Raw genomic sequence first — 24,431 nt, forward strand, 5'->3', positions numbered from 1 at the left:
GAAGGTGATGGAACGAAATACACAGAGATAACTTGTCTTAAAAATGATTATAATTTTATTATTTTATTTCGTTGGTTTATCCAAACACACGCGACTGGCTTCTCTTCTTGCTAAAATTAACATTTTAACGTATTATCTATTTTAATTTTTTTGATATTTTATATTGTTTGAATTGATATCGTTTATACTGTCGAAACCTTCACTATGTCGACTCCATGACTCTCCTGGTCTCTTGTCGCTTCTCGTGTTGCAATACCGACGATCACGTGATGTTTTGGATGAAAAAATCACGTGATCACAAAATTTACCTCCAGCTTTGAGGAAAAGGAAGTTATGTTATATACACGTTGCTGTCAACAAAATTTCGTTCTTTTATTATTCTTGGTTATTTTTGTCGTTTTAGTTTTGATCTATAAATGGCCTTTCAAATTATCACGCGAATCCGAAAAATGTCTGCTATATAGCCCGGCATTTCCGTCTGAAGGTGGTCCGGGATGTAGTCCACGGTGCTTTGCAAAAGATGGGAAGGAAACGAGTAGGTATGGAGCAGCATTTTACAAGGAATTTCATTCTTGGCCGAGTGAACTTGTCGAGAACATGAAAATCGCTGCGTCGATTTTGAAACAGTTCGGCCAACCGCGTAGTTTAGAAACGGAGGGAGGCCGACATCTTCATGTCGCGTTTGACTACTATTGTTGCTACACGGAAGAAGAAGCCGTGAAAATCGGCAAGTTTTTGAAAAGGTATTCTTGGAAACCTCATGAGGTGTGGTTTGATAAGATGGAATGTGCAATCCACGGTTATGGTGATGCAGTTTCACTTGTGCTCATGGCTGACAAGAAATCACAACAGGAGTTGACTCGTTGGGCACTGAAGAACGAGCGAGATCTTGAAGTCGCAACAGGTTTAAAGAAACATATTCCACACACGCAACTGCAAGACTTTCACATGACTCTTGGAACAGTAAATCAAAGCAGTTTTCCAGTGAAGTCAGCAGTCGAAGAGATCAACAGAGTTATTCCACCTGGAAAATGGCACAAAACGCCTGTCATCTTCAACCGACCGGTTTGCAAGAGATGCGAGAAGGTGATGCAAGCAGCATTCCCCGGGATAACTGAGCCTTCATTTGAAGTCGGTCTTCGACAAAAACAGGTGGATAAAAGGAGAGATAAATAACCAGTTAAATAGCACGAATCCTCTGTTTTTAGCCTGCAAATGAGTCGGACTTCCGAGCGTTGTTTCACCCCGCCAAAAAAAATATCGACAGCGTGAAACAGCGATGTCTTCTAAGGAACTTGAAGGGGCTAGGGAGTGAGGCCTCTTTCTACTAGCTGTGGAATTTTTTGACCCAAATTCGTATCTTTCTAAGCGTTTTTTTTTTGTAAAAGAAGATAAATGGTCTACTCCATGTAACTAAAGGTAAATGGTTGAATCCTAATGTATAAATCCAGTAATTACGCTATTTATTAGGTAAGCAAAATTATATTTAATTATTGTTTGCTTCTTTATTTAAGATTTCACAATTGAATTTCTTTCATATTTGTACATTTTCTTTATTAAATGAAATGCATGCAATGTAAATGCTTACTGTGTATTTATTTGAAACTTATTTCTTGCGTGAAAGTTCTGTCACACAATTTATCTTTTGTGTTGTGATTAAAATGTAAACAAACCCATGACCACGTAACCTCCCTTGGAGACGTCCCTTTGGCTCGTCACGCAGTGGGTGGAAAGATTGCGTGACGAGCTACATATGTGTCTGCAAGGGAGGCTAATGACCATCCATAATTTACCCAGCTGCTGGTAGCCTTCTAAAAATGAATTAAGAAATTAATTTAATAAAGCTAAATAATAACAAAGAGATATACGTTGCCGCCAAGGAGAAGTTGCCCTTCTCGATCATCCATCAGAGAAGAGTTGCGTGACGACCGTAATAATGGCTGCGCAGGAGACTAACAAGTCACAGACATATAAAATTCGGCGATCGACGAAAAGTATTAAGCAATGGTATTTTGACTAATTAGTTATCTTTCTAAAGGGAAATTTCATTACTTTACTTAGCCCCAGTTCAGACGCTGAACTTTTCATGAGCCAAACTTAATTCAAATTAAGGTCGGCCCAAATCACGAAAATCCCGCTTTTTGATTCAGACGCCGAACTTAATTAGCCGAACTTAAAACCAATCGAAATGTTAGCGTTTGTTTTTTTTTTTTTTTAAATTTTTTTTATTTGAAATACATTATAATAATTTATGCATTAGGTTCTTAATTAGCCGAACTTAAAACCAATCGAAATGTTAGCGTTTGTTTTTTATTTTTTAATTTTTTTTATTTGAAATATGTTACAATAATTTATGCATTAGGTTCGGCTCATGAAAAGTTCGACGTCTGAATCAAAGCTGTTCCAAAGCCGAAATTCCCGGCTGAGCTAGGCGGGAAGAACGGCTGAGCCGTTCCAAATTGGAACAGCCATTCTTAACTGAGTCAGACGCCGAACTTTTCATGTACTTAATTCGAGGTATTAGGTTCGGCTCACGAAAAATTCGGCGTCTGAACCGGGCCTTACTTGTAATATTTGTTCCATAATTTACACGATCGACTAAGAGGGAATTATTGTTCCCTGTTGATTTCCCGGCAATATTAAGATCACAATAGCCATTCCTACATATGAGCATGTTCGGTTTATTTTCTTAGAGATGTTCTATGATTAGTATCATCAATTTTATTTATCTGTGACTGACAAATTTACAACTTTGAAACTTTATACAAACTGTGCTCTGTTTTTTTCGTTTTTTTTTTTTTTGTCCGGTTTGTTTGTTTTTTTTTTTACACTTACTTCGTGGGCCCTTAAGTTGCTCTGTTTTCATCTGTTTTTGGTTGTTGTGCCATTTTTTATACAGGCGAACCTCCCTTTGCGACCATCTCTCGTAAGCGACCACCTCTCATTAGCGACCACTTTTCTAAAATACCAAAAGTTTTCAAGTCAAATCACTATAGATGGAACCTCTCATAGGCGACCACCTCCCGTTAGCGACCACTTTTAGAGATTTTCAATTGTTTTTAACCTCCCGTTGGCGACCACTTGACACACAATCTGCTGTCTCTCTCAAGGGCGGAAATTGACTGTAACAAAAATTGGCCCACATCATTACAGCGGATGCCGTATTAAAATCTCACAGCCGGAGCTACCGGAAGTGTCCCCCGACATTGAAAGAAATGAAAACATATACATGCACCATAACCAGGTTGAATCCTTTAAAGGAAAGAAATTCTCTTATCTTGTAAATAGCATGCATGTACATGCACGACCGGTGATGACTCTCTCACCTTGTATTATTCAACTGAAAAATTGTGGCGGTTAAGAACGTCAACTGGATTATGTAACAAACAAACAAACGCCAAAGTTGTTGATGTGTTACGCTTGAAATGTAACATTGAGAAAATGCCGTTTACTGTTTGCTCCTAAATGATAAAATCAGGCAGTCTAAAGAAAAGTTTTTACTTTGGGTTTTGATAAGCACTGGCAAAAGTGTTAGGTGTCCACAATTACCATATGTAAATTACCCGAAATTTAGACCTCCCTTCGCCCCCCCCCCCCCCCCCCCTTGTGGTCTGACCTCTGGTAAGCGACCACATATCCTTGCCATTATGGGTGGTCGCTTACGGGAGGTTCGACTGTATTTTAGATACTCAATAGGCCATTTTACAGTTGTGTGCTAAGTGACCTGGCCTTGGATTGTAAGCAAGGCTGGGGGTGACCTTGTTTTGATACAAACCTCACTGCTTTTCATATGTAGATCATGCTGTTTTTTTGCTAACTAGTTTCATTTACATATGGAAAGCAGTGTGGTTTGTATCAAAGAAGGTCACCCCCAGCCTCGCTTCCAATCAAGGCCAGGTCAATAAGCACACAACTGTAAAATGACCTGTTGTAACAGTTACTCTTGCGTGCCTTTGATCACGAACGTATTGTCACGCGATGAATTGATTTCTACCTTGATATTGTGATATTTGACAGGTCAGCCATGTTGTTTCAGTTGTTTGCACGAATCGGTCAACAGAAGTTGTTTCTTTTATCGCTCTTGATTATTTTCTTCGTTTTATTTGTGTTATTTAAATGGCCTGTTGTGTTCAGGATATCCCGAAAATCCGAAAAATGTTTGTTGTACAGTCCTGCTTTTCCAAACTTGGGTCGAGCAGGTTGTAAAATACGGTGTATTGAAAAGGAGGGAAAGGAAACCGCGACTTATGTAGCAGCGTTTTACACAGACGACCATGACTGGCCGGAAGAACTTATCGACAACATGAAAGTTGCTGCATCAATTTTGAAAAGGTACGGCCATCCGAAAACTTTGGACACAGACAGAGGAAGACACCTTCACATCTCATTCGACTACTATTGCTGTTACACGGAAGAAGAGGCAGTGAAAATCGGAAAGTTTTTGAAAAGTTATTCTTGGACATCTCATGAGGTATGGTTTGATAAAATAGAATGTGCAATCCACGGTTATGGTGATGCAGTTTCGCTTGTCCTCATGGCTGACAAGAAATCACAACAGGAGTTGACTCGCTGGGTACTGAAGAACGAGCGAGATCTCGAAGTCAAAACAGGTGTACAGAAGCACATTCCACACACTCAGCTGCAAGGCTTTCACATGACACTTGCAACAGTAAATCAAAGCAGTTTTCCAGTGCAGTCGGCAGTTGAGGAAATAAACAGAGTTTTACCACGTGGAAAATGGCACAAATCTCCTGTTTTTGTTCAACAACCGGTTTTTCAAGGGCTGTGAGAGGGCTCATTTTATTTCCTCTACGTATTTTTCTTTTGCGTGACTTTCTCGTATGGAGGCGTCAAGTCACATGATAAAATGTTCCTTTTTCGTGGCAGAGTGATATTGCACCAGTATTGAACAAGAGGAAGGATATGTTTTGTGGACGTCTAAGGCAATCAAATTTCTTTCTTTTTTTACTTTTGGTTATTTTTGTCGAGGCAATTTGGCTCTTTAAATGGTCCCTTTTCAAGGAATCCCTCAAATCCGAAAAATGTGTGGTGTACAGTCCAGCGTTTCCGTCTGAAGGTGGTCCGGGATGTAGCCCACGGTGTATTTCAAGAAAGGAAGAGGAAGCCACGCGGTCTTATGCTGCTGTATTTTACAACAAATTTCATTCTTGGCCGAGTGAACTTATTGAGAACATGAAAATCGCTGCGTCGATTTTGAAACAGTTCGGCCAACCGCAAAGATTAGACACGGAGGGAGGCCGAGATCTTCATGTCGCGTTCGACTACTACTGCTGCTACACGGAAGAAGAAGCCGTGAAAATCGGGAAGTTTTTGAAAAGTTATTCTTGGACACCTCATGAGGCGTGGTTTGATAAGATGGAATGTGCAATCCACCGTTATGGTGATGCAGTTTCACTTGTGCTCATGGCTAACAAGAAATCACAACAGGAGTTGACTCGCTGGGTACTGAAGAACGAGCGAGATCTTGAAGTCGCAACAGGTTTAAAGAAACACATTCCACACACGCAACTGCAAGACTTTCACATGACTCTTGGAACAGTAAATCAAAGCAACTTTCCAGTGCAGTCGGCAGTCGAGGAAATTAACAGAGTTATACCACCTGGGAAATGGCATAAATCTCCTGTTTTTCTTCAACGACCGATCTGCAAGAGATGTGAGAAGGTGATGGAAGCAAATACACAGAGATAACTTGTCTTAAAAATGATTATAATTTTTTATTTCGTTGGTTTATCCAAACACACGCGACTGGCTTCTCTTCTTGCTAAAATTAGCATTTTTACATATTAGTGAGGTGGTAATAGTTATTAACAGTTATTGTATTCGCATATAAGTTGTTACAGAAGTTTTTTGTTTACTTGTTCATACACACGCCTTGATGGACGAGCATATCTTAGCTCCTATGAATTGATACCGTTTGTGTCTAGGTCTTTGGGTCCCAGAGACCTAGAAACGTAGAGACCCAAAGTCCCAAAGACCCCCAGGGGCCCCACTCACATATTTTAATGAGGGGTGGGGTAGGGGGGGGGTCCGACAGAGGTTCATATTTTATACCCCCAAAAATCCCAACTTCAGAATTTGTCTACCCAAAAAAATCCCTACTTTTTGTAGCATACCCAAAAAAATGGCACTTGATAGAAAATCAGCCTCTGCTAAGAGAGATCTACAAAGACCCTTTCCTACTTTCGTACAGAAAAGGAAGATCTTTGTGAAATATGTACTCGTAAGAGCAAATTGCTTTGAAGGTCATATTCTTCTTATCTCGACCAATAGGTGCCGTGTTTGGCCTGTCATCATTATTTTACCATCACTGTGTTTTCATTGTGGTCTTGATGACTGGCTTGAAAGGCCTTGAATTACGTGACCTATTGAATATTTCTCTCTGGATTAGATGCACGTGGAGTGCCGGTAATTACTTTTCAAATAGATTACAATCTCAGAAATATCCCATAATACCACACAAGCAGTAAATTGCACTTATGTTATTGTTGATTTGAGCTGATGAAAAATACAATACCAGAAAAAATTCCTGTGTTGTTTTCGCAACCCAAAAAAATCCCGGTGTCTTTCATAGACCCAGAAAAATCCCTTTTGGCCAAAATGTCAGACCCAAAAAAATCCTTCAGACCCCCCCCCCCCCCCCCCCCACCGTCATTAAAATATGTGAGTGGGGGCCCTGGGGGTCTTTGGGTCTCTACGTTTCTAGGTCTCTGGGACCCAAAAGACCTAGACGTGACGACTCTCTGATGTCACTGGTGCATTTTTCTCCACACATAAGCGATTTGTATCTGACTATTGTGAATTACCTGACTCTTGTCATTTCTTATTATTGCGTGAGTTTGAAGTCAGGATAACGTAATATTTTAGATGAAAAAGATCATGTGATCACAATCTGGGATGGGGAAGGGGGAGGGTCTCGTATGAAAGGGGCAGGGATGCTCACTGGAAATTTTGTATTATCAGTAAACCCCTAAAGGGGACCATTCTGGGCGTGGGCCCAAGCTTTTTTTGGCCACCAAAAGAGACCATTTTAAAGACAAATATATATTTTTATATGTCTTTGCGTGCAACCCTAAACGAGACCTTCACGGCTAAATATAATGGCGTTTTGCCCAGAACACCCTAAGTGAGACCAAAATCCGAAATTTACACCCCAAAGCGAGATAAAGAGCATCCCCACCCCACTCATATGAGAGTACCACTCCCCCCCCCCCCGATCACAATCCTGCATTATTGCAATCTACCAGTTTTTAGCACAAAGGAAGTTATGTTTTTTAAATGTTGTTGTCATCGAAATTTCTTTCTTTTAATATTCTTGGTTATTTTTTTTTGTGTTATTTATAAACCGTTAGTATTTCAGCTATTTATATATTTATGCATGTCAACAAAATTACAATTTTGTAGCTTTTCTTATTTGTATAGTTTCTTCATTTAATGAAATACAAGCAATATAAGTAGACTTTAAGAGGTACCAGTACTTACAATAGCTATAGGTAAGGTTAGACTTTATTTTACAAGGGTAAGACTTAATAGCGACTAAAATTATAGCCTGCGAGCAAGCTCTGTATTAGGTCAACTGCTGCTGACTCTTAGAGAACTTGTTCACAGGCTACTAAAATTACTGATAAACTTGTGGCCCTCAAAAAAGCAAAAATACAAATTAAATCAAAATCAAAAACCTTTGATTTATATGAAGCCATTAATACAAAAAAAAAACATCTATAATAAAAGTTAAAATGTTAAAAATAGTCAAAAAATGGAAATAGCGATAAGGGAACTTAAAAATTGTGAAGTTTGAATGATTCAAATTAAAATGGCTCAGAATTTAGTTTTAATGGGTAAAATAATTCATTTTTACTGTCAAGATCCGATCCTCGATCCCTTATCTCCGATCCGAATTTTCCAGAAAACGGCGGTTTCCCTATTCATAAATAGGAATACGCAACAAGAACATTTTATCTAAATACCACTAGAAACAAGTTTTCTGTCCCCTAGATAATTTAATGGTGTTTTCAAGAGCTATTTCTGGAAGCTAATGTTTTTTATTTCATGGGCTTGCGCTCAGCGCTTAAGCGCAGTGACAGTGCACTTGGGTTTGTTGCGTGACACTTCTGTCAATTTGTATTTTTTGGAGCTGCAATTTGCCGTGATATAAGTGTAATATTCAGATGACGCCCTAAAATTAATGCTATTGCTACCCTTGCGGTCAATACAACTGAGCAATAGTAAAGAGAAATGAAGAAAAATACATTGTACGTTTCCGCTACGAATTTTGGTATCTACTTTGGTCTACTTTCATTACGCACCAGGGCGTTCCAGAGGTTGTTGTTGTCCGTTCCGTTTCCGATAACATGACGTACTTCTTTGGAGGTCGGCTTGAGGTCGGAGGGTTTGGAAGGTGAGCTGTAATATTTTGACTCTTGTTTTCTCTTTCTTCCCCCATATAAAAGGTGATACCCCGGTACATCCCACTTTTGTAACTTGTAAAAGGACATGTCACTATTTTGCGTGAAATGTTCCTCCCATAATTTAGCTGTAATTTGCGCTAGTAGATCGATCACGGGATAATTATTATTTTCCCTCTTTGAGATTCATTGAGATGTTGAAGATCTCAGGGCCCGGTTGTTCGAAAGCCCATTAATAAACTCTTATCTGCGTTCAAAAATTACCCGAGGTTTTCTACGCCAGAGCTCCAAGGAAGTAGAGTTGGCATCTCGCCATCCTTTCAAGATGAGAAAACCACTGAAACCTTTGGGCTCCATAGAGTCCAGAGCACCCCTCTGGACAGTGTCCCTTCAATATCCCCACTTGGGACCATAACCACTCTTTCATAAGGCCTGCAGGTTGAACCAGTATGCTATTGTTGTGGTACACTCATTTCATTCAAATATTTAGCATCAATTTAAATTTGGAACTTAATATGATCTCTGTAACTCTTGTCTTGCAAGAATTCCAGCCAAAACACACCTTTGGTGATGAGTTTGTTTATTCTCATCACCTGTATGTTTGATCAAGCAGGGTCACTGTAAGAAGAAATTAAATGCTGATCACTATTGGGGCTGAAAGGGTTTAACACATTAGATTTGGTCCTTAAAATAAGAAATGAAGTATAACTAACTACAAGTGGATATGCAGGGAACACTGCCCTTGTACCTGTGGAATTTTCACCAAAATGATGGTCAGATGCTGGGCTATCTTTTTCAAGGATGTACATGCAAAAAGGAGATTGATCTGGATAAAAAATGAAAAACAACTGAAAGTTTGACATAAGACAGTTACACTCTCAGCTATTTATTGTTCTGTTGGGAATCACATAGATACATAGAACATTTATTACAGTGCCAATCATCCTAGGATTTACACACTAACTGGTGACTCCATATAAGATAAGTTAAAACGACATCATAATTCAAATTAATGAAAATTCCGGTTACTAAATATACCCTAATTACATATTATATCTAGTTAAAAATACACTGTAAATATTAAAATTAACTATTTCACAATGACATAAATATTAAAATGTATAAAATATTAAAATGAAAATTAACTATTGCACAGTCAAATAGCATCCCTTACAACCCCAATCTTCAATTACATCTGACAAGTCTCAACTCTCTGACATTGCAGAATGGAAATGAAACCCATGGCATTGAGAGTTTAGAAGTTGATTTTGCAGGATCAAAACATGTGGCTTGGATCCCTGAAGTCACACAGCCACAGCTTGTGTAGGAAGGTTCTGCACAAACCATTTATCTTCACAAGGTGAGAATTAACCAAAAAAACCTTCCGTGGGAAGCAAGGGTGATAGGATATTTTCTGGAACAATATGCATTTTACTTAGCTTCATCATACAAATTTAGGCAGTGCGTGGGAAATTAGTGATTGTTATTCCCTACCATTCAACATCTAACTGACAACCAATTAAGAGATGGCAATGAGGCTTAAAATCAAGCTGGGGCCTAAGATTGATGTAGCTCAAACACTTCACAGAACGGCATCAGTGTCAGTTGTTGATTGATTGGGGCTTAATGGAGTGTAACTGTCTTGTAGTTAATTTTAGCTTGTTGTTTGTCCATTTTGTGTTAGATTTGCTGGATATTTTGCATGTGACATTCACTTTCTTCAGGAAAACTTGTCTGTGATCACAGCTTTTACTGCAAACAAAGTACAAAAAGTGTGAGGCAATGTTTCCTAAAGGAATTGAAGACGGCATGCAAAAAATCAGGCAAAGATGGGTCAACACAACAAAAAACAAGATAAAATGCACCTTAAGTCAGTTATGCTCTGGTTTCTGTTGAAAAAATTATATGATGAAAATCAATGTTGGCAATGTTTTAATGACCTCTGTCTTTCTTTTTGATCCAGATCAAGAAAGCTATTGCTTCCTTCCAGTCTTTATTTAAAGGAGCATTGCGGTTTCAATAACCACCATGTGAGACACCTGAATTCGGACTCTACGCTACCTCAGGAGGCCCAAGTAGTGGTTTGTGGTGGTGGGATTGTTGGGTGTTCAGTAGCTTACCACCTCGCTAAACTTGGATGGAAGGATGTGTTGCTCCTTGAACAAGGAAGGTAAGGATACATAAAATTACTGAAAGGTGTTGTCAGTGGCTCTTGGAGACACTCATACTTGTATGGGAAGCGGGGAGCATGGGATCGAGGGCAGCATGGTTTAGATTTGTGTAGGTAATGGTGTAGAAGCTAAACTTTGTAATCTTAGTGTAATAACTTGGTTTATAATGTTGTGCTCACTATCATTCTGAACTTAAATCTTAAAATACATTTTATTCTGTTTACTTGTGGCTTTGTTCTTAAAACCATATTTTGAAGCAGCAAATTCCTTTTGCATGTCTGAAACTATATATTAAGTTGCGCCACAGTGATACTATGCAGCCATCAATTACAGTACACCCAGCTTAACGTGGCAGTAGCATGGTATTAATGGAACAGTGCTCACTAAGTGAATCTGTCACCGACTCATAAATATAAGAGTCAATGCAAGTCTTTTGAAAGTCAAAAAAGGTTTGTGTGTACGTCAGTTCTTACAATATTTTTATGGAAAACTTTCACCCAACTTAAACACCTGCATGTATTTTCATTTGACTCAAGCATAAAGGGGAATAACAAGTACTTTTCTAACCTGTCCTTTCAGTCTGACCTGTGGAACTACTTGGCATGCTGCTGGTTTGCTGGGAAAGTTACGTTCTTCTGCAGCTGAAACCAAGCTGTCAAACTATTCTGTGGAATTATACAGCACTCTAGAAGAGGAAACTGGAGTGGGCACAGGTACAAAACGAGGGCTCAACTTTCCATTTTGCCAAAATGATTGGTTTAACCAGTTGACATGCAAATGGAACGAATGCATGAAATAAAAATTTCCCACAACAAACTGATGATGACCTTTGGAGGTACTCCACTCTTTCCATTCCAACCGGTCAGAATAAAGTTGATATTTTGCACAAAATTTCCATTTCTGCTTTGTTGTCTTTTGCACTATCATTAATTAATTTTTTTATCTACCTATAATAATAATAATAATAATAATAATAATAATAATAATAATAATAATAATAATAATTTAATAATACTTTATTTATATAGCGCGATTTCCAGCGATGTCCTTTCACGCTTTACAATTACAGCAAATAAATTTCATTACACAATACTGAATAAGAAAAACAAAATTACATTTACATGTTTAGGTCTAATATTTCTAATGTACAAAATGGCTAAATGTGGCAACCTACGAGGTTGCAAGTTTGGAATGAATGGAAAAAAGCTTTTCCATTTTACAAGGAAAGTTTCCTGAATTTCTGAATGAGAATTTTGGGTAATTGGAAAGCACCCCTAACAAACCTACACACTGATGCCAGCATCCAACCTATGACCCACTGATAGAAGATGTTATATGTAGGTGCATGGTCATTCAAAACATGTTGTATTCCTGTCTGCGCTGTAGACGTCTTTAAGTTAAATATGTAATGAGCTTGATATATTGTATTTCTGTTGATAGATTTCTGAGAAAGAGCCAATCAGAATTTTGCATTTTGAGAATAACACGTTATTCAAATGCTCTGGGGGTGTCAGAAGTTACTCTGCCTCCCTACCTGCATGTCACTTTTCATACCTCTTAGAAGAATATCTCCCTAAAAGGAGAGAGGGACTGCTCGTTAAGACTAAAACTTAGCACAGAATTAATTTTTAAATGTACGTTTATACCCCTACCTTGGCCACAAAGGACGTCTCACTCTTCCTGCCACACACACCCATGTACACATATTTCTGTAAGCTGATCAGTGAGGTGGCTATTTGAAATTCTTCCTTATAACTGATATCTTTTCACTAATTTAACGATTTTCATTGAAATTCATTGTGTCGTAGGATTTAAACGCTGTGGTGGGCTGCTTGTTGCACAAACCAAAGACCGTTTAGATTTGTTAAAAAGAAGAGCTGCCACAGGCAGGTAGGTTTTTGAAGGCATGGGTGGTTAAGTGATTAGACCAAAATGGATAAAGAGATGGCAATTAAATAGCTGCATATAATCACTTTCTTTAGACCTGGTCATTTCAGGACTCTGTTCTAGTTCACCACCTCAAATAAAGGTACTTATAAAATATAAGAGCACTTTTCCATTTGCTAGAATTGGCCGACAAGACCAGCCAGTCTGTAAATCAAATGCGTCATATTTAAAGGGATGGTGCAACAAAATTATCACTATTAAACTGGTACATGCTATTTTAAAGAAATTTGAAGGACTAGGATAAAACTTATCCTTAAAATAATATTATTAGTACATTCTGTTTATGAACTGACTGGTCTGGCCGGCCAACTCTGACAAATGGAAACTAAGTGCCCTTAGAGAAACAATTCCCCCCTTTGCATAAGTCATGAGAAAGTTGAACTCTTTACATGACTGATAAAATAATTTTGTTCAATTCCTAAGTTGCCAATGTTCAAACTTAGCCCCTTAATTAGCAGTTGCCATTTCATAATCAAGACTGTTAATTGTCATGGAATAGCCTTAATTACCAGTAGTTAGTTTTTGTTTTATTATTTTTTCAGAGCTTTGGACATTGATACAGAAATATTATCTGTAAGTGAAATTCGTAAGGTTTGCTCAATTGACATGAAAACGGATGACTTAGTGGTAAGTGCAGCCATGAGCTTCCTTACATACAAGTTTTAAGAAATGGTCTTGTAAAAAATGTTGGAATATATATATATTTCCTCTCAGTAAAGTTACCAAGATCTAACTGTGGAACTGACCACCCTGTGGCCATGCACCCTGTTTTGATAGTTTGTTGTGAGGGTTCCACTATTTGTAGGAGATTTTGTTTGATTATTTTCCCTCATTGAAAGGTGTTATGTCAACATAAATCTGTTGACCATGGAAAATTTCTTTCTTTAACTTAGCAAAAACATCTTCTGGTTCATGATGACAGTAAATTGCTGTCTTAATTAGATACATACATTGATGACATTACAAGTTACATTATTTTCTTGTCTGTTCAGTCCACCTTTCACCCTGGTAGGGTGGGGAACTTCTACATGAAAGAGCCAATCCCAGAATTTCATTTTGTAGGCATGCTTTGAACTTATTTTTACCCCTACTGAGACAATTGTATAAAGTAGTTACAATTACCTGTCATATTTATCCAAGTTTCACCCTAAAATTACCGTACGTAGGTACCAAATAACTCTGATATAGTGGTTGTAATATGTTTCTGAGTACCCATGCAGTGTTGAGGACTGTATTCACAGTAATTATGTAACAAACTGCCAACAAATGCAACTGGTTTAATGTAACAATCTTTGCACTGATTTTACTGCAACAATCTTTGCCTCTTTGCACCTAGTGTTCTAGAAAACTAGAATCTATTAAAGTCACGCAAAGTTACAACATTGGTATCAAACCACAATTTTATTTTATTTTTTATTTAATCAACACTTTATTTCAATATACAGTGTCACAACAAGAATTTACGCACAAAAGGAAACAAATTAATTGCTTCAGTTCACATTAAAAGAAAAAAAAAACAGTGAGCTTGTACAGATCAGCTTGAGTTACTGTAGTTGTTATATAATAACAATTATATCAAATTTGCAAACAAGGGATCTGTATAGGTCTTTGTTCTTATTAAATAAATATTAATGTGCCACTATATACGGCTTACACACAAGCTTAAAAAGAGATTACAACCGCAATTTAACAAAACTGGCATACAAGGCTTTAGCCAGAAGGACATTCAGGTGTCCTTTGGATACCCAATTTTTGGAGAACTTTATTTAAAACATCCAACTTTCATCTTCTAGCTAAAGGCTTTCTGCCATTCTTTTTAGCATTTGTTCAGTCAAGTTTTGTTTTATTCTCAGGGTGGCCTCTGGATCCCGAGTGAGGGCGTGGCAACATCCAGTGATGTTTGTCAATCCTTGGCCAAAGGAGCATCCCTAAATGGTAAGTAATGTTTGGAACTCAAATTGTCCTACATTGTCTTAAATGATTTATTATTACCCTTTGAAAAGATGATGGAAGCTCATTAAGGGAATCAGAGTGGAGTCCCCTAATAATTACAAGATAGGTATGTGTCACATCAAAGGTTAATGGTTTTCAGGCTAAATAATAGGGTTTAAATTGTGCCTCTTTGTGAGAAATAGGGTGTGTCTTGAACAAGTACTGGTAACTAGAATACCAATACAGTAACAGGGATAATTATTATCCCTGTTGCTGTATTGTCTTGGGGAAATTTAGTCGTTAGATAAAAACAAAAAATAATACTCTTCGATTTGAAGAAGCATTTTAGTCATATAATGAGAACAAAAATGGTTTGCTGTAAGTGACCTGAAACAAGACATGGATTAAAATTTTAGAGGTCATTACTAAATTGGTTGCATATATAACTGGGAAATTAATATGTTCTATTTTGAAATAAAGTTGATGCAGGTTTTGAGAATTGTGCTGTTATAAAATTATAATGACAAAAAACAATGGCCCATCACAGACGAAGTGGCTGCAATAATAATTATTGTCATTTCTCTTTTCAGGTGTCCAAATTTTTGAAAAGGTTTCTATAGAATCCATTATCACCGATGGAAAATCCATTACTGCTGTGGAAACTAACCGTGGAAATATCAAGTGTGAGATATTGGTCAATTGTGGTGGTCAGGTAAACACTGAGGGCCATAAATATCAGTTCCCCATATAACCTCAAGTGCAGCTGCAGATGTGGGCCTCTCTGAAATGCGTTTAGATCGGTTATGCTCCCAGCCCTTCAATTGTACTTACATAGGACAATTTTGGTCTGTGTTATATGCCTGAGAAACAAACCTTAGTTGGCCTATAGTTTAGGCTGTGGTTTTGTTTAAGTTTGTCTAAAAGTCAGTTTAATAATAATCAGTCCTTGTCTCGCTGTATGTCAGTGTTGCTAAATTCAACACTCATCTTACAAATGTGTTTTGTTTTCAACGTTTCCCCCTTTGTCTTAGTGGTTGTTGTTTTTCGTTAAGTAATAATGTGAGTTTACTAGGTAAATCCAAACTTACATATATTCTCTCTTGTTTTGTTTTTCATGCTACAGTGGGCGTGGGAGATCGGGCAGGTAGGTCATTATTTTAATAGTTTTTTGTTTAACGGTTGCTTGGAAAATGTTTTCATCTTGTTGCAAACGATAAAGAAGTCGTCGACAAAAAGCAGAAAATTTCTATTTTTTTTTTATCTGTCTTTACAAAAATGGCAAGTTCTCACTAAAAAATGGTCCACTAAAATACTTCAAATGGGCGTTTTGAAATCTCCCTACACTGACGGCCGGTCGCGTCTTGACAAGTGGCAAGTCAATGGATGGCCAACCAAACAGTTCCCCTTCATATCACAACAACTCCACAGAAACTCTGGAAAGTGTTCTTCGTAGTTCTCCGTCCTTTATCGATCACGTATAGCATGTTCAAACAAATCAAAAGTATCATGATCATTTTCAGCCTATCAGAAGGAGAACCAAGGCAATCATTACTGAGCGTGCGTACGTTTTCCTGCTCTTTGCTCACTTATTTGCTCACCGGTCGCCGTTCGCTATGAGGTTTACTTCTGTTAGTGGTGATTGACTGGAAACCACTTGCACAGTTGACACACTTGACTACTTGCACAGTGAAATTGTTATCCAACTTTTACAGTCAAACTTTTACAATTACAAAAAAACGCACACTTTTCAATATTTGCCCTTTTGGTCTTCAGACTGGAAACAGCATTCCGTAGTGTTCAACAAGGAAGAAAGGAGTACCTTTGAGATATTCCAAAATTTTCAATTTTTGGAAAGTTTATAGGCTTAATCCGTTTGATTTCAATCAAAATTCCCAAAATTTTAGCTGCAAATAGTAAACACCTTCGCCTAAACTCTCACTGAATTTCAATCTCTAGAAGTGTAACCCAAAAGTGTCCTTCCCTCTGCATTCAACGGAGCATTTCTACATAGTAACCAAACCCATAAACGGAGTGCCTTCCATGCTGCCTGTGGTCCGGGATCATGACGGGCAGATATTTTTTCGTGAGTGGAGTGGTGGGCTCATGAGTGGCGGATTTGAACTGGAGGCCATTCCTATCTTTCAAGAAGGAATTCCTGAAGGATTTGAATACCAGCTACTCCCCGAAAACTGGGAACAGTTTGGTGAGAATTTATTTTTAAAGAAGTGATTTTACATAATTCGGGAAAATGTTCTAGAGTATTTATGCTTTCTCTACTCATCATGTGTAATTCAGCGTATACGGTATGCCTCTCGGTTCTTGCATATGCAAGCTAGTGACTAGGCTTACTTACTTGAACTCTCAGCTTATAAACATGGCAGTCGATAGCTTCAGGTAATGAGTCCAGGTATCAATGGTGCGCATGTAATAAAAAATTTCTTTAACCTTCTAAAGCAAGGTCTGCAACAATTAAATGTAATCATTGGGCATTTTCCTTGTTACAGATGAATTGATGAGCAAAATACTTCATCGTCTGCCAATGATGGAGAATGCTGAGATTCGACAAATGATCAATGGCCCAGAGAGCTTTACTCCTGACTCACGCTATTTACTGGGGGAAGTGCCAGAGGTACGATAACATCGTTCTATTGATTGACTTTTAATTTCTTGTTATGTTAACATGATACTTGATAGTCTCCTGTATCATCATCATCATCATCATCATCATCATCATCATCATCATCATCATCATCATCATCATCATCATCATCATCATCGCTACCATCGTCATCATCATCACGTGTTAACCCATGGATTCAATAGCCCTTGTCAAGATCTTCTTTTCCTGCATAGCCTTTAATCCGCGCAAAATGTCTTTGAATTAGTAGGCGCCGTCCTTAAGAAATCAGAGTTCTCGGACTATCCCAAGATGTGCGCCATGTAATGCGCAGTAGCAAAAAAAAGAAAAAAAAAAATCGGGCTTTCTTCTGACAACTGCTTAAGTTGTGTAAATAAGTGCCAGGGTCTTTCTTCTATTTAATCTTTCACCCGCAGTTCAAATATATGTTTCATATATTCATGTTCAGATATCTTCTTTGTAAGAGATTCTTATATGTACGGCTGCCTAAACATCGCAGTACTACTTTCTTTAAAGGTGCACAATTTCTACGTGGCCGCTGGCTTTAATTCTGGTGGTATCGCCAACGCAGGAGGAGCTGGAATGGCCCTTGCAGAGTGGATCACAGCTGGAGAGCCCACAATGGACCTCTCATCTGTGGACATACGCCGCTTTGCCCCTCATCACAACAACAAGCGCTTCTTGCAAGAGTGCGTCAAGGAGACACTAAGCTGGCATTACCTTCTGCGATTCCCGTATTCAGAGAGGATGCGCGCGCGTGGTATCAGATGGTCACCGCTGTACTCAGATCTGGATGCCGCTGGTGCGTCATGGGGCGATAAGATGGGATGGGAGGTTGCCAAGTGGTTTTCGCTTCCTGGAGAAGGTAAGAAGTTTGGGACACGTGAATTGACAGCTCTTCGAGTCTGCTACTGTTCACCAGTCAACTTGAATAAGTCTAGATGTTCACTACCGATTCTCAAGCGATATATTATGTGATTTTTTCATAGAACAAGAAAGAAATAACGAACAGTTAGCATTCAACATGTCACATGAGACAAAGCAAAAATCTGATCACCTTACGGCAGTTGAACCCGTTACTTTCAAACACAGGTTGCGCGCATGCTCTAACCACTGAACCATTGGGAGACTAGGTTATTTACTAAGTCCAAATGTGACATCAGCATTCACGAAAGCGTCCTGTGTGGTGAGATAGAAAGTGCTAAAGGAAAGAAGAAAAGAATGGAAGGGAAGGAGGGAGGGAAGGACGTTTTTAAGCTCGGTCATGGATAAGGAACATTTATAAAGTTTTTTGTTGATTCTCGCGTATCAAATGTGTCGTGCCGATCCATTTTTCCAAAGTTATTCTGCTCATTGTTTGTTTTTTGGTTCCCTGATTTTCCTTTATTATGTCGCAGTGCCCCGAAAACGAAACAATTCGCGCTGAAGGCTGTTGCGAGTAAGTTGTATGCAGCGGATGTAGGCAAACGTTTTATGTGTAAATCGGCCATTAGATGACCCCCTTTGTGTCCCATAATTGGTCTGTGTTGTTGTTACACATACAAATAGTCAGCAGTTTTTGGTCATAAACATTATTGAGTAAAAGCAATATTTCTCAGGTGTTCGTTTTGTTTTATTAGACCACCCTCCTGGGAATGGATTTGGCAAACCGAGCTGGCTTAACAGTATGGAACTGGAATATAAAGCTTGCACTGAGGGGGTGGGTGTAGTGGACTTGACCTCTCTTGGTCTGTTTGAAATTGAGGTAAGGCAAACATCAGCCCACTACAGGTGAAGCTCTGCGTACGAAAACCTTCACACTGATACGTACCTCTCCTTATTACGGGCAGTTCACTTGGCTCCAGTGAACTTTACGATCGCGCCTCCACATCCACGTTAAAGAATGAACCATTCTTTTCCAATTAGAGAGAGAAACAGCATACTTGCAAGTCTCTTCAACTTAATTCTTTCTTTTAGAACTCTATAAGGTCAACATGTTTTCTCTCTTTGCAGTCTCCCAAAGATGGTGAGTGTGAGGGTTTTCTTCAGTACTTGTGTTCCAGTGATGTCTCTATGCCCGTGGACCACGCTGTACACACACTGGTGCTTAATAAACGGGGAGGAATAGAACTCAAGTGTACTGTGTTAAGAAGTACATACAACAGGTGGGATTATCCATATAGTGTACAAGAGTTAAGACAGCATCATATCGTTCCTTTCGGTATCCATAGCTTGTAAAGCAGATACGCAACGGGAGATGAAGAACCTTTCTCTAGCTTCGCTTCCTTCTGAACAGTTGATTATCTAAAGGGAGTATCTAAGGCAGATTCCAAGCTAAGTCATAGAAACGAAATGTTTTTTCGAAATTTTTACTTTGGATAGGAAAAATTATAGTCTTTGGTTTCTTTGTTTCTGCGTTCATTGAGTTCTTCACTTGGTCATTTCAAAATAATTGTGATCCAACCAATCAGAGCATACATACTGCTTTTTCAACCAATCAGATGCAAAGGTTAAGTCAGATGTTACCTGAATTACGCGACTTTTCCCGCGCTTGGCACCGTTTGCATGTTTTTACCAAGAGTTCAGGGACCAGATTCACCATGCCTTCCTAAGTTAAGATGCATCCTTAGTATAATTTCATAACAATAGCCTATTGTTAGACTAACAATAGGCTATTGTTAAGAAACAATACTAAGTAATATATCAAACACGAGGAAGAGTGTTTCCTCCGATTTCCAAACACCGAGAAGTAGGTTAAAAAGACGAGGCGCAGCCGAGTTTTTTTTAACCAATTTCGAGGTGTTTCGAAATAAGAGGAAACCCTCTTTCGAGTGTTTGATATAGCTTCCCAAACTATTGATAATTCTTGGAGAAATTCGAAGCAAAAGTTCACAAAATTTTATGATAATTAAGATCACATTTCTAAACCTCCTTCACGGTAGTGATTTGCTTTGTTTTGGCTTGATGAATCATAAATGAGTTTGAGAAGGAGACATCTTAGGAAGGCTTCCTGAATGTGGCCCCTGATTCGTTTATTTCGGTTTTTGCTTTGATGTTTGCTTTGCCTGGCAGTAGTCTATTTCTTGTAACTTGGCTGGTTTCATTTTATACAAAGCGGATGCTGTGGAAAGCTGATCCAGCTTTTCCTTCTTTTTTCTCCTTTAATAGATTCCTAATTTTGCTGCATGATTCAGAACGCGTCACTTTTGCTCAGTCATTGATCTCAAGGAACATCCCAGCAGACTCTGCCATCACGCTCCGGAATATCCAATCAGCAAACGTTATTCTAGGAATCTTAGGCCCTAATTCACGTCAGTTGCTTCAAAGTCTGACCCAGACCTCCATGGACGTTAATCAATTCCCAGCAAACTCGGCAAAGGTAAATGTTATTCATGCTGGTGTAAGTTATACTGCATAATGCTTAACTGTTTGTGCCCGACTTCAAAACGTATGGAAATTACACGTGGTTTGGAGGTTAAAAGATATGGCGTCTTCAAATGTTTCTAATGTTGTTACATTTTGTTGGCTCAATAATTAATGTTAAAGAGTTTAGCACTCCATATTAGATGATGTTTGGAGAACATTTTTTGTTGTGTGAATGTTTTGTGTTCAATCAAACATTTTGGTCAAAGTTGTCCTGTTATCAGATGACGTGTAGCCTCGCTTCCAACATTGTTAAACAGGAAATTCCGGTATGAAGGGTGCCTGGCCTGGGCTTTCTCACCTTCAGTTGTCAATCAACATCAAACGTAAACAACTGAAAAACAACATGCGTCTTTTTCTACGGCCCCTACAAATAAGCTTGGCTTAGTTTTCGAACAAACCCTGTTAACCGAATTAGAAACCGAGGTCTTATATTACTGTGGTATATTATGAAATTTTGAGGCGTATCTTTTCTGAGGACGCTTGAGTAAACAAATTGCTTCGACTGAACGTAACTTTGTATTTCACACCAACAAAGGTGTGAAAGGAAGGGAAGGGCTTGCCCTTTTATAGCGGAACTTTTTGTTTAAACAACAAATGTTGGATGTGTTGTACCACAATGTTAGAACATTTTGCTGGGGTTTACGTTTCTCATGAGTTAAGGCCAATTGTTTATAAGGTTAGCTCTTATAAGCTGGCTAATCAGCGATAGTAAAATCAGTATTTAATTTGTTTGCCATAGAATAGACAGTTGACGAGTAAACCTGTTTTTAAACTTTATCTACAGCAAATCGACTTGGGCTATGCTTCGGGTGTGAGGGCATTCAGAACCAGTTGCTTTGGCGACCATGAAAACGACTGGAAACTTTTAGTCCCCTCTGAGGTGAGGTGTAGGCCCTAAATTTGATTGAGAAATGTGTTTGATTTTGTTTGTTTGGTTGTTTGTTTTGGATAGATGCTATCTCCAATTTACACCCTCGTGGGTATTTTAACACGAAAAGTAATAACTCACAACTTTTTCCAAAAAGCAAAACCCCCGGAATATGAAAGGCGGCCGTCACTTATATGGCCTATGTGTGGACACTTACAAAAAGATGAATCACTTATCATTAACCCCTGAACCCCTAATATCAAAGAACAAATTCTCCTATCTTGTCCCCATACTTTTCTTATGAAAGTACTGGGGAGAAGTTATTGAAATATCAAGAAAATTCACCTTGGGTGATCCTACCTTTTATTCTCCTAACCTCAGGGGTTGAATAAGTATTGATATTACAAGGAGAAATTTGATGCTGATCACTGTTAGAGCTTAAAGGGTTAATGCCCTCTTTTTATTTTTGCAGTTTGCAGTTTGTTTGTACCGTGATCTAATGGAGGCCGGGAGAGATCTCAGTGTTAGGAACGTAGGTCGATCAGCAGTTGATTGTTTACGTATAGAGAGAGTGATTCCTCAGATGGGGAGTGAGCTGACATCCTTTGTCACCCCGAAGGAGGCGGGCTTAATGGACTGGGTACAACTACATAAGGTATGGTTCAAACATTGGTACTCTAATTAATAGATAGAGTGCAAACTCTGTATCTATCACAGTTGATAGATTAATTTTGCTTCGATAAAGCCTATTTTCTCGTGGCTATCAAGAATAGCCACTTTAAAAGGCCATTAATTTGTCCATTCATCACTTTTTTCCTTTCGCACCATTAGACAGAGGTAGAGGAGTAGGGAGGTAGTTGTACACTTAACTACTAGTCTACTACCGGAGTGTTACCACACGAAGAAGCGTCGTTTGCAGTGTGGTTTCCCACTTGAATACAAAATGTAGGAAGAACGCATGAAGGAGTAACGCCTGTTAGATGTGACTAGAAAATGCGCACAAATGCTCTAATGTACGTGATCAAGATAGGGCAAGATAGGAGCACCTGATTGTTGTCTTCAGTACTGAAAGGTAACAGAGTTCTTGCTGTTAAGCTTTTTACTCGTTTCCTTGCACAGTTTTTGTTCGTTTGGCACACTGATTTCCACGACGTTTATGCTTAGCTCAAAGATAGTTCCTTTTCTCTTTCTTAGACTTGCGATTTTATCGGGAAACAAGCTTGCCTTGATGCGCAAGACCAACATGAAAAGAAACGCCTTGCCTGCATCACCCTTCAAGAACACGACGACGACAACTTCCCGTGGGGAGGGGAGCCGATTCTTAGAAATGGTTCGTTAGTAGGATCGACGACAAGTGCTTGTTACAGCTTCAAGGCAGGCCGGCCAGTCTGCCTGGGATACTTACAGGGGGAGACCAAGGACTCTGTTGATCAAGATGGAAGACATGAGATTGAAATTGCTGGTAGCTTGTTTCCTGTTTCGTTGTCTTAGGATTAACAATAAGCCTAAAACCAAACGTTCCCTCCGCGTAAATGCATTGAGTGGCAAGGCGTCACTTCATTTGTCTGGGTTTGTGTAATATTTTTGTGCTCCCACGACCTAAGTTAACTTGCACAACAATACATTCACTTTAACGTATCTTTTTACAAAGAACATGTATTTTCCAGTTTGTGATGTTTTTATACTATCGACCTGATGCGACAAAACCACAATTACAACACGAGATCAAGGCGTTTATAAGGGCACATTCTGCCTGAGTTTAACTACTGGGTTATTGTATAGACAAGCCCTGGATGACCCAAAAAGTTAAATTGCTAACCAAGGAAAGAGATATTTTCGTCAAAATATGCAGTTATTCGACTATCTACTGTGTTAATTTGACAAACGTACACTTGATAAACCAGTGTGACATGAACTGATATCCTTGCAGCAGCAAACCAATCGGAGCACGCTATTGCTCACAGCATGATTTAAGCTGACCCACGATCTATATTTTTCCTTTGTTCTAGGGAATTAGGGAACTTGTCACAACAAGGTTGTTCGGAGGACCCACCTTGGATGGTGTAGGGGGGTTACCGAAGATACACCTATCTCATGAACATTATCGACAAAATTTTAGGTTTGAATCTCATTGTCAGTTTTTACTGCAGGATAGAGGGGTGGCTATGCAATAAAGACACCATCTTTTGAGTTTGAGGAATTGGGCTGGATCCTGTTCGAGTATAGTAGTTGTGACCACTTCACTTATTACTTTTGTTTCATAGGAAAAGTAAAGTGTTTATATCCAGGGACTGCCCATTAGCTATTGAATGTTCTGTGTATTTGTAGACGTGTGCTAACCGACCCTTTAAGCTCCAATAGTGACCAATTCCTCCTTGCATTTCGCTGCTTTGTCAAACATATAGGTTATGAGAATAAAGGGACTGATCACTGAAGGCTACATGTAAATGCTTTGATATTCTAACAAATTCTCTTAACTTATAGCATAAAAATATATCGAGAACGGTGAAGAGAATATCCCTGTCGATATTAGGGCTTGAAGGGTCGATAGTAGTAGCACCTTGTAAGGTAGTCTCCTTCGCAGCCGTAATTGGGGTCACGCAAGGCTTCTCCCCTAGTGAGGAGCGTTGCGTGACGACTCTAATAACGCCTGCGCAGGACTCTACTCATAAAGGAGATTTGAAAAAATATACTTTAACCAAAAAATTATTATGACTGCAGCAACAGCTGGAACATTTATCAAGACGCTAATGATCCTCAAGAGAGGCTGGTATAAATGCGTGAAAATTTAGGTAGAAAGGTTTTTAAATTTCGGGAATTCTTAGTTTTTTGGGGGTTGGGTTTTTACTTATTTATAGCCTTTTGAAACAATTTATGTCAATTATTCTCACAACATGCCAGTGAATAAATGGTTACTGTAAATCTTTGTAGTCGTGCTTTTTAACTGAGAAAGTAACACAGAAAAAATGAGAAATAAAGTTGATTCTCCTCTTGTTATTCCTTTGTGACAATTCACTTCCGTAGGGACTAGCTTGAAATTAAAGTTA

At 38.7% G+C, this 24,431-nt stretch overlaps 1 protein-coding gene across 3 annotated transcripts; it reads left to right on the forward strand.

Annotated features, from left to right (window-relative positions):
* The first annotated feature begins 3,934 nt into the window (after positions 1-3,934).
* On the forward strand, positions 3,935-24,310 carry LOC146480463 (pyruvate dehydrogenase phosphatase regulatory subunit, mitochondrial-like). Of its 3 annotated transcripts, XM_085109629.1 has the most exons (19): positions 3,935-5,937; positions 6,725-8,416; positions 9,649-9,783; positions 10,387-10,593; positions 11,174-11,307; positions 12,403-12,484; positions 13,084-13,168; positions 14,395-14,476; positions 15,064-15,185; positions 15,597-15,617; positions 16,430-16,676; positions 16,978-17,102; positions 17,628-17,976; positions 18,731-18,855; positions 19,104-19,255; positions 20,259-20,469; positions 21,301-21,396; positions 21,857-22,039; positions 22,579-24,310. In XM_085109629.1, the coding sequence occupies exons 3-19, from the start codon at positions 9,707-9,709 to the stop codon at positions 22,873-22,875; spliced, it is 2,595 nt and encodes an 864-aa protein (XP_084965755.1). In that variant the 5' UTR covers positions 3,935-5,937; positions 6,725-8,416; positions 9,649-9,706; the 3' UTR covers positions 22,876-24,310. The 3 variants fall into 3 exon arrangements, with proteins under 3 accessions (XP_084965755.1, XP_084965757.1, XP_084965756.1); XM_085109631.1 differs by lacking the exons at positions 3,935-5,937; positions 22,579-24,310 and adding an exon at positions 22,216-22,567 and having other exon boundaries at positions 8,324-8,416; XM_085109630.1 differs by lacking the exon at positions 3,935-5,937 and having other exon boundaries at positions 8,408-8,479.
* The last annotated feature ends 121 nt before the right edge of the window (positions 24,311-24,431 follow it).

This window comes from Pavona decussata, unplaced genomic scaffold, assembly GCF_977016875.1.
Source record: "Pavona decussata unplaced genomic scaffold, jaPavDecu1.1 SCAFFOLD_53, whole genome shotgun sequence".
Taxonomy (NCBI): Eukaryota; Metazoa; Cnidaria; class Anthozoa; order Scleractinia; family Agariciidae; genus Pavona; species Pavona decussata.

Excerpts from the sequence above, each read along its gene's own strand:
- LOC146480463 (XM_085109629.1), top strand. The coding sequence starts at position 9,707 with ATGTGGCTTGGATCCCTGAAGTCACACAGCCACAGCTTGTGTAGGAAG. Across the intron at positions 19,256-20,258 it reads TTAAGAAGTACATACAACAG|ATTCCTAATTTTGCTGCATG; the intron begins GTGGGATTATCC and ends CTCCTTTAATAG. Across the intron at positions 22,040-22,578 it reads ACTGGGTACAACTACATAAG|ACTTGCGATTTTATCGGGAA; the intron begins GTATGGTTCAAA and ends TCTCTTTCTTAG.